We start from the raw sequence: 19,716 nt of genomic DNA, 5'->3' as shown, positions 1-19,716 counted from the left end.
GTCAAGAAGAACCAGAACATACATAAAATGGCTCCGTACAGCTTGTACGGCGTGATCCAAGTCTCCAGAGGCTCTGAGATGCCAAACTGAGCTACAGTATGTGCACACTTGATGCATGGTCCAGCTTCAGACTGGGTGTGACGCCAATGCTTTTTAGCAAAGGAGCTACAGTGAGACATTCAGCTATAAAAAACAGTAAATTGGAGACGGTTTTGGAAACAATCCAGTCACTGTGCTTTTGGCCTGGTTAGGTGTATGCACAGAACCACTTGTTAGAGTTTGGGCAAGGTCATGTTTTGGCTTACTCAGTTCTGTCTCCACAAACACAGCTGGAAAATGTCCTGATGTCTCACCAAAAATATCTAGTTTTGTTGCCACTAACCACCTGGAAAATGTCCTGATGTCTGAGCAAAAACACAATCTGATAATGTTGCCACAGCTGGACAATGTCCTGTCATTTTGCCAAAAATATCCAGTTCTGTCTCCACTAACACAGCTGGAAAAATGTCTCATCCAAAATATCCAGTTTTGTTGCCTCCAACCATCTGAAAATGTCATCAAAAATATCCAGTGGTTTCACACTTGTTGACACTTGTTGACGCTGTTTTGCCCAGCTGTATCATTCCTTTTGATACTCTACATTTTGTTTAATTACTTTTACTTCAAAAGTAAATTTAAACCCCCTGAAATTCTTACCTCTGTTGACCTCAACTTTTCCTGTTTATTTACGACAGCTCCGGATAATTACACTCCCTTAAGACTGTGTACAGAGGCAAAAACACTGCAGCTTTATATTCAATTACATATTATGTTTGACATGGTACCATCAATCAGGCAGCGCTCGCTAACTTCGTAATGAAAAGTCAAACACACGCTTATTAAACCATTACATGTAGAGCTTTTTTGTCCTTGTGACTTGCTCTACTAACCAAATGTCACACGAAATACAGTTACAGTTTCATGTGCACTATTTGGTAGGAGGATACCATTGTACATAAGGCAATATACATTATAAGATCCCATTTGTTTATAATTAGTCTGAGCAAACTGGATGAACATGGACTTCTTTAATGGGAAGCCAATGACTGTTGTGTATTTTTGATTTTGGAGTGAACTGTCCCTTTAAAATAACTGAAGAATACTGACATTGCCAGGCTGAGGAGCGGCGCTAGCTTGTGCTGAGGCTTTGAACCACATCACATGGTTTTCATCAGCACGTTTCTCAGTTTGACAAAATTGCCCCTCTGATCAAGTGATATCAGTTCTGACAGCTCGTTATGTCGATCCAGTGGATTAATTATTTGTTATGTCAACATCTCAAAATCCTGCGACAGGCTTTCCTCTTGAGATTAAAAAGAAAACAAGATTCTGATTATTAACTCACCATGACACATCTCGTGTATGTTTGTGTGTTTTCCATGTAGTCATCATAATCTTAACTGCAAGTTCAAAAGTGAGACTTTTATATTTCATCCGTTGGGATTTTTCATTTGCAAGAATTTTGGCTCAGTTTTAAAGCGGTCTAATTATAATGCGACCTGCCCACTCTGATCACACCACTGCCTCCACCGTCCTGCCCCACTGTGGGTCACATTTTGCTTCAATTTTAAAAGGCAGATGGACCACAGCGCTCAGTCGTCACATCTGCTCCCAGTCTGCAAACTAGCTCCTCATCTGACACTCAAGCTGCACTGACAGGTAAGACTTTCCTGGTTTTCCGTCTTGTATTCGTAATAGTTGCATAGATTCGAAACTTCTTGGTCCGTGATGTGATATAACTGCACCTATGATAGTTTGTGACAGTTTTGTATCCTCATGATTAGCTGAATATAATCCGGGTTTCTGAGGAGATTTAGAGGATTATTCGAGATGCTTGAGCAAGTTTTTTGTCTTATTCCTGTTTTTTCTTTGAGTAGTAATTTTGCCTCATAATCTGGTTGATGCTCGATTGATTCTTAAAATGATATCTGTTCAAGAGATAGAGCGGTATACATCGAGAATACAGGTATGAGGCTTAAAGAGGTGTGATGGGTAGAAGATGGGTACATAGGGTTTATAGCAAGATATTGAGGTATTATTGGGTATTTAAGATACTATGAAGGGTGTATAGAGGAGGATGTTAGGTTGGGTTACGGCATGAAAGGGTACAGGGGTTTATAGAGTAGTATGGGAGATTTAGAGTAGTAGTCTAGTGAGAGTAGTCTAGTCTAGTTGTATAGCGGGGTTTTAAGGGCGTTTATGGAAAGCACAATGGATTTAAAGGGGGTTTAAAGGGGAGTGAAGAGGGTTTGTAGAAGAGACTAGTTGGTTTAGATTGGGATCCGAAGGTGTGCAAAGTATTTACAGAGGAGTACAGATGGTTTATAGAGGGGCACAGGGGGTCTATAGTAGAGTAAAGGTGTAACAGGGGGCACCAAGGGTATCTAGTGAAGTATAGAGAGTTTATAGAGGGTATAAAAGGTTTATAGTGGAGGAGAGAGGGTTTATAGTTGGGTACAGGTGGTTTGTAGTGTAGTGCAGGGGGTTTATAGAGGGTTCAGAGAGTTTATAAAGGGCACAGGGGGCTTATAGTACAGAATAGAGGGTTCATAGAGGTGTACAATGGGTTTATAACTGAAGATAGATGGTTTAAAGATGGGTACAGAAGGTTTATAGAAGGGTTATAGTGGAGTATAGAGGGTTTATAGAGGGTACAGAGGGTTTATAGTGGAGTATAGAGAGTTTATATTGGAGTAAAGGGTTTACAGGGGGTACAGAGGGTTTGCAGTGGAGAACAGAGGGTTTATAGAGGGTATAAAAGGTTTATAGAGGGTACAGAAGGTTTGTTAACTGTACAGAGGGTTTATAGTGGAGTAAAGGGTTTATAGAGGGTACAGGGGGTTTATAGTGAGTATAGAAGGTTTATAGGGGGATAGAAATGGTTTATAGTGGAGTATAGAAGGTTTATAGAAGGTACAGAGGGTTTAGTGGCGTATAGAGGGTTTAAAGATGGGTACAAGGGGTTTATAGAGGGTACAGAGGGTTTATAGAGGGATATAGAGGAAGGAAGAAATATTTTAGAGGAGTATAGAGAGTTCACTGAGGGGTACAGGGGGGTACATGTGACATATGGGGGGTTGTAGAGAGTACAGATGGTTTAAGGTTGATTGAACAGGGCTGAAGTGGTGCAGAGGTCCTAATATTTAGATCAAAAAACCTGCAGACGTCAGATGTTGGACCAAAAGGTTTTGATGAGAGTCATTCGCAAACTATCTGCAAATGAATTTAATCACTGGTTATTGGCTACAAAACATCCAACAAGGGCTGACAAGTTAAAATGTGAAGATGCTGATTACTCTGCATTTGATCAAAGTGTCCAGTCAACAGCAGTCCTTGTGTTTAAGACAAATAGGCCTTATTCAATTACTCTCAAGACGACGCCCTCATTTGTCCTCGTCTTGTGCCAACACACAGCCTTCACTAGATATTATCCTAAAGTCAGCTTCCTCTTTACTATCATTTGGTCAGTTTTATTCAATAATAGTATCATATGTCTTTAATTGAATCTGTAAGGGAAATCAAATGTACAATGACCTGGCCCAGGAGCATGAGTTTCCCCTTGGAAGACCTTCTAGTCGATTTTCATCCACAAATTTCTAGAGGTTACTTAACGTTTTGCTGCAGAGGTCCAACATCTTGGTCTAATATTTTAACTTTTAATTATGCTGTTTGCTATATAGCCCTCAAAAGTCCTGTTAACAGAATTAAAGTTTTAAAAGTCCCCCTTGTCTTGTTTTCTCCTCATTACTTCTCCCCTCATCTAACCCTCGTTTTGTGATCTTTCAATCAGCCACTCATTATCCTAATGCATGGTGCCCATTCTTTACTGAGGGGGAAGCCCAGCTAATTTAAACTTCCTTAGTTTTAGTTTGAGGATCTTTTGGAGCAATAAAACAAGATTTAAGAGTCACATCATCTCCATTATGAAGTACAAGGAATTTACTCTACAGCCTGAGCCCATTTGGAGGCTGTTTGTGACATTCCTCAGCCTAATTTGTTGTATGGAGCACTCAATTTAGTTTTTAAGACGTTCAGAAGGGCTTCTTTCTGTACCTACGTAGCTGTGGAGGCATGATATAACTAATTGGACCATGTGATGTTGGGGCGGTGCTGTAGTGCTTTTGTAGAGAAAGGCGGCTCTCCAATTAAAGACATCCAACCCAAGTTTCAGAGCTTGGATGAAGACAGATTAAGAGAGATCTCAGGAATGTTCTGGCTGTAATTACCTCACTTCAACCTTCATCCTTTTATTTTATCTTGCACAGACGACTCAGAGAGGAGATTTCAGTCAAAATGGCCAACCGCTATGACTGTATGGAGTGTAAGGAGTCCTTGTTTGGTCAGAAGTACATCCTCAAGGAAGAAAACCCGTACTGCATCATGTGCTACGAGGCACTTTTCTCTAATAAGTGTGAGGTGTGCCATGTGCTCATTGGCTGCACCAGCAAGGTAAGATACATTCATCATCACATATCAACCAGCGTGTGTTTAAAATGTAATCATCAAGCTTAATGTACATGTTCTTCGACACTATTTAAAGAACTTTCTAGGGAAGGGGTCTAGGGAAGGCAGTATTGGTCTATTCGTTGGTCGGTCCACCACTTTGGTCCAAACTGCTGCAGTAATGAGTCATAAGTTAGCATTTTCATCTTTTGGAGATGCCTGATGGTAATAATGTCTCTGGTTAGACATTTGAGTTTTGATCTAAAGCTTAAAATATGTCTGTAAACACCCCATTTGTGAATTTTGAAGCTTTCACGCAAGTCTATATGGCATCAACACTGGTGGGACCAAATCTGCAAATGTTTCAAAATTGAAAAACATCCTGTTTAAAATGTCTAATATTGTGTTTTGGGTTCAACCATAATTGTTAGCCATTAGCGACATCAGTTACTATTCAATTTTCAATAACAACAATTACAATCTCCGAGCGACCAACCAACACGCAACCAAACACTCCCTCCTTTCACTGACTCTGCAGGATCTGTCGTACAAGGACCGCCACTGGCACAGCGAATGCTTCCTCTGCATCAAGTGCAGCCGATCTCTGGTGGACTGGCCCTTCTGCAGCAAGGATGACATGCTGATGTGCATCGAGTGCTACAGCAACGAGTACTCTGCCAAGTGCCATGCATGCCTGAAGACCATCATGCCAGGTGAGGACAGAGAAATTGTGACACTACTTCTCACTGGATTTATTTCCTCAGTAGCCACTTTGCTGTTGAGTTTATGGTCTCAATCTGTAGTTTCAAGCCTTCTTCCATCAAAGATGATGCTCAGTTTGTAAATTAAGGTCCCATTTAGAGTAAAATAAACGATAAAGCTTGTGATTGACAAGCCTCTACCATGGCGTGTCCTCAGATCCAGTCAGGTCCAATCAGTATATCCACTTCAGCTACCATCCAAATATTGTCCCTCAAAAATCAAGATGACGATAGTGGTTATACCAAACTTAAGGCATTAAAACTGCAATACATTAAATTTTTTTCATCTAAATTTTTTCCTTTTATTTTGATTTTTATGTCCCTATTATCATTATTGTCGTGCATTAATTCAGGTGAACACGAAACAAAAAATCACCAAAATCAAGCAAGCTTATTTATCTGAGGCGGTGTGGCAGCCTTTGAATCTTGGACCTGTCATGTGTTTTTCTTGGTAAAGTTCGAGTTCTCAATCATTAACAGAGCTCACGTAACGTCAGCAAATTGCAATTAGCTGTAATTGGATGAAGTTGATCTGCATGCCTGTAGGACAGTGGGGCCAACTGTACGTGTAATTACTGACGTAGGCATGAATTTCAGGCACAGAGTGTCTTTTCTCTCTTCAGTTAAAACGCCTTAAATTGATGATGTAATGAAGACGTAATGAGTAATCTCATGAGAGCGTTGATGACAGTATGTTACCAGAACAACAACAGTTTAAGTGAGTTGAGAGGATGGACGGTGTCTCCCTTCTCCCACCCTCACACTCTTTTCTGTCTCCCTCTCCTCCCCCTCCACCCACCAGGCTCTAAAAAGATGGAGCATAAGGGCAACAGTTGGCACGAGAATTGTTTCACCTGCAACCGTTGCCAGCAGCCCATTGGCACCAGGTGCTTTGTGCAGAAGGACGTCAACAACTACTGCCTGCCCTGCTACGAGAAGCAGTTTGCCCAGCAGTGCGTCCACTGCAAGAAGGTGATTCACACTCACTCATGCCGACGCTCACGAGAAGCTCTTAATGCATTTGCAGCTCCTATTGATTCGTACTTTTGCCTTTAAATTTGGATGCAACCGAGTCTGTTCTTGTGTAATGCTCTTAAGGTTGCGGAGAGGTCACTAATGAGCAGTTCTTTCATCCTCCGGATAATAACAAGATCGATTTTCTGTTTGAGAGGCATTTAAGTTAAACATGACCCATCATTTTTATGAACCATGGTTTTTCCCTGAGGCGTCTCTGGGGCAGCTTTAAAGGGGTCTTTAAATCAAAACAATAAGAAAACGTAGTTTGATGATGTCGTGAAGTAGTCGGGGATCGTTGGAGTCTTTATTGTTAAACAACCACCATTGCTGATGAAAATGTATCTGACATGAGTCAGGCAGTAAAGTTCAAATGTTTAGCCAGGACTTCCTTCCTCACTCTCAGACGTATCATGTAATGTTTTCCAAGAAGTCATAGCAAAAGATGACCAAATGAAACGCGTCGTTACCTCCCCAACCCAACAAAATATTCTGTAGCTGCAATATTTCATGCTGTTTCCATGGGAAGGCAGCTTTCAAAGCTTTCGTCACACTGTGGTGGACATGGTTTCATTTAAAGAAGGCTGGATAAGCAATACATGCAGCCTTGGCATCCAAATCACTGCTAACAGCGCAGTTATGAGTAGACATACAGTGGAGGAGGGAAGAAGACTTATATGTGTGTTATGTAACAGTCAGGGGCAGGAAACAGATGGTCAGGCAGGCGGGAATCTGAGGCGTCTTTTTGTTGTAGAAGCTGGTAGGTGAGACAGGATTCATCAAGCTCGTCTGTGACTAAGCCGGCAACAAATGGCACAAATTAAACACGCACGAACCCACATACGTGAGGAGGAGCTCTGCATCTTTGAACATCAATACAAACAAATAAAAATGAACATTTATTGTGTTTGCTTTTTCATTTTACATGTAAATCATGTGAAAATCCAATCATGATGAACAGAAAACCACAAGAAAACGCATAATCGTAATGAGAATGAATGTATAAAAGTGCTGCTTAATATTGTATGTTTCTTAAATCAAAATAAACTTTATTGACAAAGCATTTTTTTGATGGTATCGTTCAGCCCATCACCACTGGAGGAGTGAACTACCGTGACCAGCCCTGGCACAAGGAGTGCTTCGTTTGCATCGGCTGCAAGCAGCAGCTGGCCGGTCAGCGCTTCACCTCCCGAGACGACTTCGCCTACTGCCTCAACTGCTTCTGCAACCTGTTTGCCAAGAAATGTGCTTACTGCACCACCCCCATCAGCGGTAAAGTGCAATAGTTCTCTTGCTTTATCCCACTTTTATGCCTTTAATCTCCCATCTCAGTCAAATTGATTAGAGGTCTGTATGTTTTGTATTTTGGAAACGACATTTAGCATTTTCAGCATTTTGCTTGTTCTTGTTTAGGTCTCATATTTTGTCTGCAGTTTTCTACAGTTATGGAAACGCTCTACTTGTTCTGACATTTTATTACCAGCATTTGATGTCAGGTTTTTTGACGTTATCTCGTCCAGATTTCTATATTAGACAGGAATGTCCATCCCAGTCATTCAGTGGTTTAATTACAATTTAGTCATTCTCCATTAACTGCTACATAACCGCAAGAAGCAGGTGAGGTTGCAGCTCCACAGAAATGGATACAAGTTTACATAAAAATCAAGGAGCAAAATCATTATAACAATTTTTGAGTTGTTCCCTCATGAATTGTACATTGTCCAAAGCCCTAGTCCCATGCGACTAGCATTACCAGGGGACCTTATGTAATTTAGAAATTACCACTCCTTGATTTGTGTCTCATGGGGCTTATTCACACTGGATAAGCAAAGTCTGTATTTCCCTTGTTTTCACTGACATTATCTCCTGGATATGTTGTCAAAACTCATCAGCTCATCAGTGTTTGTTCTTCAGCAGCCATAAAAGAAGCATAAAAACACATTTGCAGCTCAAGTTAAAGATGCTTTGTGACTGTACTTGAATATAGCAACCTTCAGTTGTTCCTAGCCTTCCCTGTCATCACCTTTAAATGTCAATGTAGCTGATATCTGATAGCAGAAACCAGAAAAACAACCCCAAATCAGCAACATATTGATTCACATGGGACTAATATTATCACATGAGGAGAAATAGGGTGAGCACTATGAGGTGCACATGTGATTAAGATTACAGATGTCTTCCAGAGGTCCTCAGGAAATACTAGTCTCGTGTGAACCTGGCTCAAAAATGAAATGATTGCATTAAACAGATTCTTCCGCAAATTAGAGTTGTACCTAAAGTGAAGGGAAGAAGAAAAAAAATCAAGTTATAATCAATTATCAAACCACATTTCCAGTATAACAAAGTCTTACTGTTATTCTGAATTTATAATCTCCAAACCAAGACAAATGAAATCATCAGGGTTATTTTCTTAAACTATCCAAAGCTCCTCCAACTTACTTTAACTTCAGGTGAGATCTGACTGTAGTGTTTGAGTTTTAGATACGAGGAACAAGGGCGGTAACTGTCTAATCCTGCATATTTTTCGTCATCAGAAACAAATGCTAACAAAACTGGTATGAGGTTCTTAATTTGTCCTAAAATAATGAAAAAAACAAGGTCAAAAGTTTGGAGAAGATCCCAACTACAGGTACTGTAAATGACACCTTTAACGTGAACTGAACCTCTGCCAGATCATATGCCTCCCTGTGCATCCTGTGTATCCAATCAACACCAATTACAGGCTTATTAGATTACTGAGATCATGAGACAGTCTCCTTGTAGTACTCATGCTCCTCTTTGTTCCCTTTGTCTCCCAGGTCTCGGAGGCAGTAAGTACATCTCGTTCGAGCAGCGTCAGTGGCACAACGACTGCTTCAACTGCAAACGGTGCTGCGTGTCTCTGGTGGGCCGAGGTTTCCTGACGAGCAAAGACGACATCCTCTGCCCCGACTGCGGCAAAGATATCTGAGATCGAGTCAATCAGAGAGCACCAACGATTTTCTCCAAAAATTGGTGAATGATCAGTAACCGGGTTTTCACACATTAACCTACTCCGACCGCTAAGGTTTTTTCCTGCATATACGCTGATGATACTTTGATTTATATTAACTAGCTGAAACCATAACCCCTTAATGTTTTGTTTTCTGAGAAACATTCCTCTTTGGATAGCAAAACTTTTGTCAGTTAGTTCTCTCCGCTTTGGTCTCAAGAAAATGTTTATCTCATTTTGGAATGAAGCTGTGTGTGGAATCAAAATAACTGCTTTCTGATAGATATTTTACAGCATATTTAGTTGATTTAATGGCTTGAACTGTAATTTTTTGTTCTTAATAGAGTTAATATAATACTACTAATATTGTTTATTCTAATTGCATACATTCTGTTTAATGAAATCTACTTCTGTTGAGCCTAATAAAGATTTTTTCAACTCAGATGAGTGCTCATTGGCCAATATTGATGCAACTTGTCAGTTCTTATATCGCAAAGGAAAATGTGTTAGTTTGTGAAAGTAAACTGTGCCATTTTCTAACAAGTACCTTTAAGTTGAACTTAATAGCTTTATCAATGGTTAATAAATCATGAATCAGTTTTGGTTTGCCAAAGGAAAAAGAAAAAAACATTAGCTGGTGTGTATCCTTTCCCATATTTTAATAATGCAGTTATAAATGTTGGTACTTACTAACAAGCTATCAGGTCTACAGTTATAAACGTTTTTAAGTTGTTAATGAAGGATTTTAATCATGAAGTTTGCAGGTAATAAGATGTTAAGAAATTGGTCCAGATAATTCTGTCTTAGAAATAAGTCCAATCAATTAAGGCAAGTTTTTTCTATGTGGTGAGGAAAAAGATGGGCAAGCTAATTCTTGTTAGCTAAAATTGTTAATTTTTCTCACCACATAGGTTAGGCTAGGTTAGACTTTGTTAAAAGACAATTTTAATGATGGCAAAACTTCTTGCAGGGTTCACAGGGGACACTCTTGTCTCCTAAGAAATGCAAGACCAAACTCCATTAGAAAAACTATCGATTTAAGACGGCATTGCTTTTGGCTAACAGTACACTACTTGTTTGTTGTTTGTTGTTGTTGCTTTTCATCTTTTGGTAAATTCGGCACACATGATGCCTTCAAAGCAGCAAATCATTCAAGTAAAAGAAAAGTGCAGCTGGTGCGTCCTTTCTATTTGATCTAACGTGATCATAAATGTTACTAATCCATTATGGGGTCAGTTACTAACAAGCCATCAAGTCTGCGGTTTCAAATGCGAATAAGTGATTAATAAAGTAATTTAATCAGTAAGTCTGCTCTTAATAAGACTCTAATGAATTGATTTATAATAACCCTTTCATCATCTGGTGACCCCAAAGTTGTCCTGACTTATTTGTTATGGTTGATCTATAAAGCATTATTGAACTATTTATTCATTATTCTATTCTATTCTATTCTATTATAAAGACAAACTTACTTTACTTTATTATTTATTGTGCTGTTGGGAGCAGTGATGTCGTCCTCTGAATGAAATCAAAGATCTTCTCCTAACGTCGTAACGGCAAGAATATTGGAAAGAGCTCTCACTCTGTCCCATTTCCAGATCGGCTCTTCGCCCTTTGCTGTGAATTATCATGCGGCTCATAGGACAGCCACTAACGTCGGGCTTTGTCGCGTATATACGATCTTTGTTTAGCGTACCGGAAGTCAGAAGCAGGTGCCACAGGAAGTGTGTTCGGTCCAGCCTTGCCGAGGAAGCTAACGGGATTTCACTGCGAAAAGCCGATCCATAATTACAACAAAAGAAAAATAACATATAATGTAAGATATCTGTGTGATTTTGTGCGAGCTGTGTCGTTAGCCGCTCACCTAAAAACTAGCGATGTTGCAGCGCAAAGTGAGGTTAGCGGTGGAAAGCCAACGCCGCAACTAGCTAGACGGCTAGCTAAATTAGCAAGGCTTTGTTAGCTACATGGCGAAATAATACTATGCCGCTAGAAAAGGCTATTTGTCATATATATTCCTATATTGTGTGCTTTTATATATAGAAAATACGTTGTTTGTATTGTTATAATTCAATATTACGCTAGTTATCATGCGTGCAATCTCTGCAAAACTGGGCTCACTTTTATGTCTGTTTAAATGTCTTTTTATATTGTAATTAACTCGTTTTATGAGTTGTATAAGTATTTCTTAGCATGTACACGCTGTTGAACACGTACACACACAGGGGACATGTTTTTATTTCGTTCATTATTTTAGTAACGTCCTAATTTTCGCTACGTCAATGAGTGAGCGCAGACAGGCCTCTATGTTCCATATAGAGAAACACAAGGCCGAACCCCATAAGAGAAATCGATAATTTAAGACTGATTGGCCATTATTAAACGCATCGCTGCTCGTTCAACATAATTTGGTATATTTTATGAATGTTTCTGCTCTTTTGCTGGATACGTACTATACTTCATGTTTTATAACAAGCGAGGTATCTTTAAATTTACGTTATGTTTCACTGACCACTTAATGGATCATAACTTATTTCCTTTGGTATTCAGATTGTGTTACTTCCTCAGCTGAGATGAGTGCTGCAGTACCCAACCATCGAAGGACAAAGCCTGGTGGTAAGATTCAGTTCAATTATAAGTATTTCTAAGATGAAGTACAAGGGATTTTATGGCACCCATCACCTGTAATACATTTGAATACGCCAAACTGAAAATACTCAACATTTCTGAAACAAAATGTTGACATTTTTAGCTGAAATACATGATGGATGCCACAGAGCAAAACAAGTGGATGTAATTGTCGGTACATAAATCACTGCAGGCATAAAGCCCGGGGTTGTGAACGCCAACGTGACTGGACCAAGCTCCCAGATCCCCGGTCTGTCCCAGACCGCTGATGAAAACACCCCGGCGGAGAGGGTCAGCGGACGGCGAGTTGGGATATTTGAGTCGGACTCGGACTACGTCAAGCTCGCAAAGGGAGGAGGACACAAAGGTAAGTTGTTATTGTGGAAGTATTAGATATTTTGGTCTGTGTCTGACTAACCTCCTCCTGCCCTCAGAGTCAAAAGTTTATCTTAACTGCACAATAAACTGAAACGGTGGAAGTCATCACATTTTAAAAATAAAAGAGCGTCCCAGGTGACTTGTTTGATGTTGGCACTTGTGTCTCGACTCTTTGAAATGCAAATCCTGAACAAGTGGCCTACCGGTCCACAACATGAAAGTGGGGGATCCTGTTAGAAAAATGTTTTTTATGCATTTTGGGAAAACAAAACAGCCACTTTTGTTTTTTGATACTGTAACACTGCTGACTTCAGCTATCAGGGGGAAACAATTCAAAGTTCAGTGTTGAGTTCCACATGAATGTTTTATGCTTCAGGATGAATGAATCCTCTGCAAATTGGGCACAACTGGCATGAAATGTCTGCAGATGTTAGCTTTGATGCTTTATTTTATGGGTTTAAGCTTCAATTGTTAGCCACAATAGAATATTTTTCTTCCTACATGGGTAAATAAGACTCTTTTTTTCCCCTAAATATTTTAATGATAGTAAAATTTCTTGCAAGTGTTGACGGGATGATCTTGTTTCATATTTAAAAAATATAATGCCAAACTTCATTAGAAAATTATCAATTTAAGACATTTTATTTCACATAATTTCAATTTCTCCTAGCAGTTTTGCTCTACTGGCTAAAAGTTACATTTTAGCTGAAATAGTGTTTTTTTTCTTCCCACATATGTGCTCAAGACTCATTTTATTAATTTTAAAACAATTTCAACAATTGGAAAATTTCTTTGAAGAGTTGAGAGGGCAGTGTGCCCTTGTTTCATATTAAGGCAATGCCAAACTCCATTAGAAAAATTATCAATTCAAGACTGTGTTGCTTTTATCTAACAGTACCCTACTTTTTTATGTTTGTTGTCAATGCCTTTCCTTTGGTAAGTCTGGCACACATGTCGTCTTCTAAGCAGCTAATTATTTCTCAAATTCTCAATTTCTCATTGTGGGAAGAAAAAAGTTGGCCAATTCCTGTTAGCACAAGACAACAGCGCCAAACTCCATTCGAAAAAATGTCAATTTAAGACTGTGTTGCTTTTAACTACTCGTTTAAGTTTGTTGTTGATGCCTTTCATCTTTTGGTAAATTCAGCGCACATGCTGCCTTGTTAGCAGGAAGTTATTCCACAAAAATATCAGTTTCTTCTAATGATTTGGGAATTGCTTGAATTTCAGATATACGCTTAATTAAAAAAAGAAAAAAAAACAGTATGCTGCTGAGTAATTTTGGGCTGCATAAAGGAAGCCTGCTGTTCTTCTCACATATGCCGACTAAAAGACAGATTGTGACATTATTTTTATGCAGAATAATTGTTAAGCCCCTGAGGTGAATAGACGGTGAGTTAAACATCAAGTTGTGCTTTCAAAGGTGAGACTCAGTGTAATGCGTCATAACTGCTGGCAGTGTTTTGAACATTGTGTCCCCACACCTGCAGGGCTGTTGAGTCACGATGATGTTGATGGTGATGACAAACCAAGGAGGCAGTACAATCCCTCTGCTAATTGGTTTGGAGCTGATGAGTCAAAGAGGTAAGATCACTGGTGAGACACGCACAGAAGAACGGGGAAGATGCATCGTTGCATGTTCGGATGATGAGTTTGTGTGTGATTCAAATCCCTAAACAAGTCTTGTTGTTGAATGATTGTTAAATTGTGAGGCTAATGAAAGGAACAATCTGTCTCTGGGTTTAACTTCGAACAGAATCACTGATAAAGTACAAAATCTTTAAATTCTTTAAATACTATATCCATGAAGGGCCAGGTGAAACACTAGCCAAGCATATCGTCCACAGCCCAAATTTCCCAGAATGTGATAAATGGCGAGCAGTGATGACACATCGTATATCACCGTGGTTTTGTGCTTACAGCGGAAGCAAAGTGATGTCTCCCGACAGCGAGATGAAGGCGCACATGCAGCCTCTGACTGCACCGTTTGGCACTGATAATGGTTCCACCTGGGAGACCGATTTAATTTCCCCTAATAAAGAGAAGGTGAATGGACCCAAATGCGTCACCACCAACATTGATACCGTCTTCCATCCTTTTTATTTATTTTTTACCATCACCTTTCCTTTTATTTTCACCTAATTTTGCTCCATCGTCGCATTTCGCAGATTGGTTAAAATTCATTTTGATTTAATTTACCGTCGTGATTTTTCTGAGCTTTAATGAACGTTTCAGTAAAGTGCTGAGAGAAAACTTGATAAAAACAAATATTCATATAAAGTACATTTCATTCAATCGTCTTGTTTGTCTTTCATATCAAAGTAGCTGAAACTATCTGGGGAGGGGAAAGAAGACAAAACGCAATACCAAACTCCATTGGAAAAACTGCCAATTTAAGATACCGTGTCTTTTTTTAAAGCTAACTGTACACTCCTGTTAATGCTTTTCATCTTTTGGTAAGTTCGGCACATCTGCTGTCTTCTCTGCAGCAGATTATTTCACAAAATCTCAATTTCTTCTAAAGGTTGAACTCTACTGCCCCTCACTGTCCATCGGGGGGAAGGAAAAAGATTGGCAAGCTAATTCCTGTTGGCTAAAGTAGTGTATTGTTCTTCATAAGTAGGTGCACAAGATGCTCTTTTTGTTTTTAAAACTAATTTAATTACAAAATGTGTTGACAGGGAACACACTTGCCCCTTATTGAGAAACACAATATCAAACCCCATTAGAAAAAATGGCAATTTAAGACGGTTTTGCTTTACCTTATGGTACAGTACTCGCTGAAGTTTGTTGTTGATTCTTTTCATCTTTGGGTAAATTCATTCCTCAAATTAAGTCGTATTTATCGGGAAGTGTACATATTGATAAAATAATTTGGTTTGGTAGAACTATATAAAGTTAAAATCAGTTTCATTTTGCAGGAGATCGTCGACAAGTTTGCTTCAAGCCGGTTTTTGTTCATGCCACTTTCTTCAATCATTTTCCATTGCATGACTGACTTCATATTAATTTTTTCCTCCATCATTGCATTTGTTTTTGCTCGGTGATTTGCCTGCATATTTGTCAACAAAAGTCCAAACTACCCACATCTTTTTGTCTTTATTTGTGTATTTGTCAGCACACAAATGACCACGTTTCCATCCCACAGATGTCTCCTGATGGCGTTGCCAGTCAGATTGAAGGTCTCACCGTGACCAGCAAATACAAGAGAACGTGAGTAAAATCCATCTCGTTAAAATAAATTGATATTTGTCACATTAAATTCTAGATTATCCACCTAATAAATGCAACTTAATAGCAGCATACAAACTTAATGGTCTAATGTTAACGTTTGATTCATCGTTTGGTGTATTTACAATAATATTAGACAAGATAAAACAGCAAATTTTCACATTTGAGAAGCTGAAACCATTAAATATTTAACATTTTCTCTTTGAAATTGTCCTCAATGATGAATCAATTATTGATTCACCATAAATCAGTCTAAGATTAATTCTGTGAAGGTCGAGAGACGCGTGTAAACCTCAAGTTTTGTCGTAACGACGATGTCTTCTGTCGCCTCCTCAGGTCTTATGACAAGAAGGCTCCTCCAGTCAGCATGACCAAGCTGCTGAGTCATGGCTACGTGGAGGAAAAGAAGAAGTCTCCTAATGACGACGACACCTCAAGTACGATACGGAGCTCTTCTCAGATTCATGAAGTTAATCGATGAGGGACACTTAATGATTATCTTTGTGTGAATGCGTTTTAAACCTTGAAAAAACAAAGATGTTAGCTGATTTTGAGCGTCTTTGAAACCTAAATCACACGGAGTTATTAGAGTTATTTAGACACCATTAAATCTTTGTTCCACTTTCCAAACTGAGGTCTTGCTCATTACTAATTCACTAGTAGATTGACACTTATTAACCCACACAGGCTCGACTGGTGAATTAGTTATGAGCTTCAGAATGTGGAGTTAGGACCTAAGAATAGATCGTCTTTACGAAGCAGTCGATGTTTGCCTCGACGTTGACGTTCGCTTTGTTTTTTTTCCCAGGCATGACCTCGGAACAGACGAGCACCATCGAGACGGAGGACGTGGACGACCTGGAGTAGCGCACTCAGGTCCTCGTCAAATGAAAAGGGGGGTCGTCCTCACACCGGTTCACGCCACTCCGCCCCTGTCGGATTCACTCGCATTTATTGTACATCCACTGACTGTTAGGTTTTGTACTCATGTTTATGCAAAGGTACCGTCCTCTCTATTTATTTGCTTTAATTTGTAAAAAGAGTTCACACGGATTTCGTCGAGTAGATGTGCTCGCTGTGCTTTGATTTCTGTATCCCTCGATTTGAAAGACGAGTTGTGCGCAGGGTCGGAAGCTAACTTCCCGTTTCACCAGCCAGAGCTTAAATTCCACCTTTTTTTGACTGGTGTCTGGTGTTAGTTTCCCTCCCTGGTTGTATGAAGATCGAGTTAGTGAACGTTAAAGGTGTTTGTGCTAATGAAACGTGGTTCCAGTGACGTGAAATATTATTTGTTTTGATCAAGGGCTCCTGCTGTCTGAAGGGATGTTAGAGGGCTGTGTGTTTTCAGCTGTGGGGGCGGATACGATCATTCGTAGGGACAGCGACCCTGCAGCTGTGATCACATGCCAAAGTGCATACTGATGGTTTGTTTGGTTAAAAATGGTTTTTAGGTTGCTGCTCTGCAAAAGGTTGCTCTGATCTTCTATTTCCTCCCACAAATCTGTTGTTTTTGAGTTGCTAGAATCCAGAAGAAAGCATCAGTTTAATGTCAAATCTGCATTTTTATGACGATAATCAGGAGAAAATGCCTCATATTGAATTAGCCAATTAACTCGAGTGATGTTTACTATTTTCCAGAAGGTCTTGAATTCTAACTTTATTGAATTAGGACGCTCGTCAGTGTGTTTGAAGCCAGTCCAAATGTGTCAGAAGCTTTCTAATGATAGAACTAAATTGGGTCCATTCCTGCATCTTTAAATCCTTCACGGTTACGTTATTGCAACAACAGATAAAGCCGGGAAATCGAAGGGAAAACCGCCACCTTCAGCAGAGCGACGAGCTGAAAGTCGTGTCCGGCGTAATTCCCTGTGAAGATTAAGGCAGACGAGTTTTAAAAAAGTGAGTTCTGAACGTGCCAACCAAGCAGTTTTTCCCTGCCTCATGCAGTGTTTTTGACTTTGTAGACATCAGTAGGAGAACTTAGTGTTAGTGCACTGCCTGGTCACACCAAACCCTCCATCTCATGACGTGTGTTCATCCATCAGGGTTCGTTCTCTTCAGAGGAGAGAAATGGTTACTGCGGCAGCATTTTTCTTTTGCAAAACTTCAATTTGGGGGCAAAAAAAAGCCTTTTTCTGGGGATCAAAGTCAACGAGGCGGAGATCATATAACCCAAAGAAATGACAGAAAAGGCTTCACATCATTACATAGTTGTCAAAAAGCAGTGAGTTTAATGTTTTCAGTAAGTTCTCAGCTAATTATCAAAATAAGATACTCTAATAAAGGCCTGTCTTTATTAAAAAGTCTGTTAATCAGAGATACAGATGCCATATTCATTCATCAACACGTACAATATCTATACAATATATATCAACATAATCTGAAAAGGCCATTTTCATCATTGTGAAATCCTCTACTTCAGCAGTAGCAATTAACAGAATTGAAATTAACAACAATTTAATGTTTTTGTGATTAAAAATAACAAAATAGAGATGAAACGGTAGAAACGAACAGAAATCTAAGGATGATTTTAGCACCATATTGACTAGTGTAGACGATGAAGATGCATGAAAAGCAAATAAAATTGATGTTAAAATACTAAAATAAAAGACTAAAACTACTAAATTCTGGATAATTCTTCAGATAATGATACACCTTTAGAAATAATCAACGCCGGGCTTCTGCATGTCTTGAATTCAGTCTTAAAAAGTAAAAAAAAGTCTTAAATTTAATTCACAAAAGTCTTAAATGTTTTCTGTCGCTTGCTTTAGACGCAATATAATATTATAACAATATTACAAATGTGTTCATATATGTGTGTGCGCCAAAATTTGTCCTATTCAGTTGCGTAGGACTTTTTTTTGTCTTTTGCCGTGATATCAAAAGAGGCATTTAGTATCGTTTTTTATCACTAGTAACATCTAATATTTAAAGTTGTGGTATCATGACGATGTTAATTAGGATTGAAGAAATGCGATGTAAAGATTTCGAGGCCGAATCGTCCCTACTGGTCTTCAGACTTTATCTCACAGAAGCGCCTTCAACAAAATGTGGCTTTTAAATACTTTAACACTGAAGTATTTCAAGATGAAAAATTTTGCTTTTTTCCTCCTTAAATCCTTAAATTCAGTGCCAAACTCTTTTATGTCTTTAGATCTTTACTGAGACAAGAAACAGTTCATCAATCTGGTCAGTTTAGAAGCCAAGTCTTTCAATTATTTCCTTCGCTTACTTAATGTTTGTTTGGAGTTTGGCTCACAGAGACAAAGGAAGTAGTCCGTCTCCTCCTCTTCGTCCTCGGCTTGCAGAATCAGGATCTCTCAACGTAAAAGTAATGGATTCCTGTGACATTTGACGGACAGTTGGAGGCTCGACTCTCATTTACCGGTTGTAATTTTTATTTTTTTTAGCCGTGACTGTGAAGCTGCCGCCGACAGTGAAATCCTAATCCTACAGGGACATTTGTCAGGTGAAGAAAATGCTCTTAAAATGAAAAAGGATCAGGATGATTTATTTGGGTATAACAGCCAGATTAAAGCTCCGAGTTTGTCCCAGTAAATCCAACACATTCATCACCTGCCGCAGTACCAGACTCCCATTTGAAAAGAATCGACTTTACAGGAAATGTGTCATGTTCAACACAACCGTCTGGTTTGGGGTTGTCAGTATTTTCAACACAATATATTTAAGTAACGATGTATAATTTATCTATATGTGGTATTAAAAAAAGTGTCAAGTGTAGGCGCTTAACTGTGTTTGGTGACACTGGATTTTTATTTCGCGGTACGAAGAATGGCGAATGTATCGTCTTTGGATATAGTTTGCTTTGAAGAACGGGTTTATTTTTATGAACTGATAAATATTCAGGTACAGTATTTTTAGTTTAGCTCGTTGAGTTTCTTCCTCTTCTCCCAGTGAGTTGGTGGCATATCAGTTTACAAACCAATAGCGGGAACCTTTAGTGGCTTAACTCTGCGTAGTCCTCCCCGAAGTCTTGTTACTCGTATGTCCTTGCTCCCTTGTTTGCGTTTATTATCTGCAAGTGGTATAATTTCATTTTTTTTTTTTTGTTGGAAAAATGCAAATGTACCAGAGGAGACTGAAGAAGGCAGCATTTAAACAGAAGATCCCTGAAGTGTTTGTTAGTGTGGAGGAATCCAGCTGACACCACTCGATGTAAGACCCTCGCTCATGTTTATGACTGCACACAGACTCTCAGTTATCATTTCAATAAATGGGCATGTGCATGTA

At 39.2% G+C, this 19,716-nt stretch overlaps 2 protein-coding genes across 2 annotated transcripts; both read left to right on the top strand.

The window, feature by feature from the left end:
- The first annotated feature begins 1,618 nt into the window (after positions 1-1,618).
- On the top strand, positions 1,619-9,640 carry LOC311253231 (four and a half LIM domains protein 2-like). The gene is made up of 6 exons (XM_084347050.1): positions 1,619-1,698; positions 4,305-4,488; positions 5,021-5,195; positions 6,046-6,215; positions 7,343-7,529; positions 9,056-9,640. Exons 2-6 carry the CDS (start codon positions 4,333-4,335, stop codon positions 9,205-9,207), a joined length of 840 nt encoding a protein of 279 aa, XP_084203176.1. The 5' UTR covers positions 1,619-1,698; positions 4,305-4,332; the 3' UTR covers positions 9,208-9,640.
- A 1,295-nt stretch (positions 9,641-10,935) lies between these two features.
- On the top strand, positions 10,936-19,716 carry LOC311253501 (uncharacterized protein). Its single transcript, XM_084347514.1, has 8 exons — positions 10,936-11,044; positions 11,779-11,844; positions 12,050-12,223; positions 13,725-13,818; positions 14,157-14,280; positions 15,383-15,447; positions 15,802-15,902; positions 16,274-19,716. Exons 2-8 carry the CDS (start codon positions 11,802-11,804, stop codon positions 16,330-16,332), a joined length of 660 nt encoding a protein of 219 aa, XP_084203640.1. The 5' UTR covers positions 10,936-11,044; positions 11,779-11,801; the 3' UTR covers positions 16,333-19,716.

The sequence above is a fragment of the Pagrus pagrus genome (genome assembly GCF_965226575.1).
Source record: "Pagrus pagrus genome assembly, chromosome: 24".
NCBI lineage: Eukaryota > Metazoa > Chordata > Actinopteri > Spariformes > Sparidae > Pagrus > Pagrus pagrus.
Note: the sequence above shows the minus strand (reverse complement) of the source record. Positions and strands in the feature narration are given on the sequence as shown.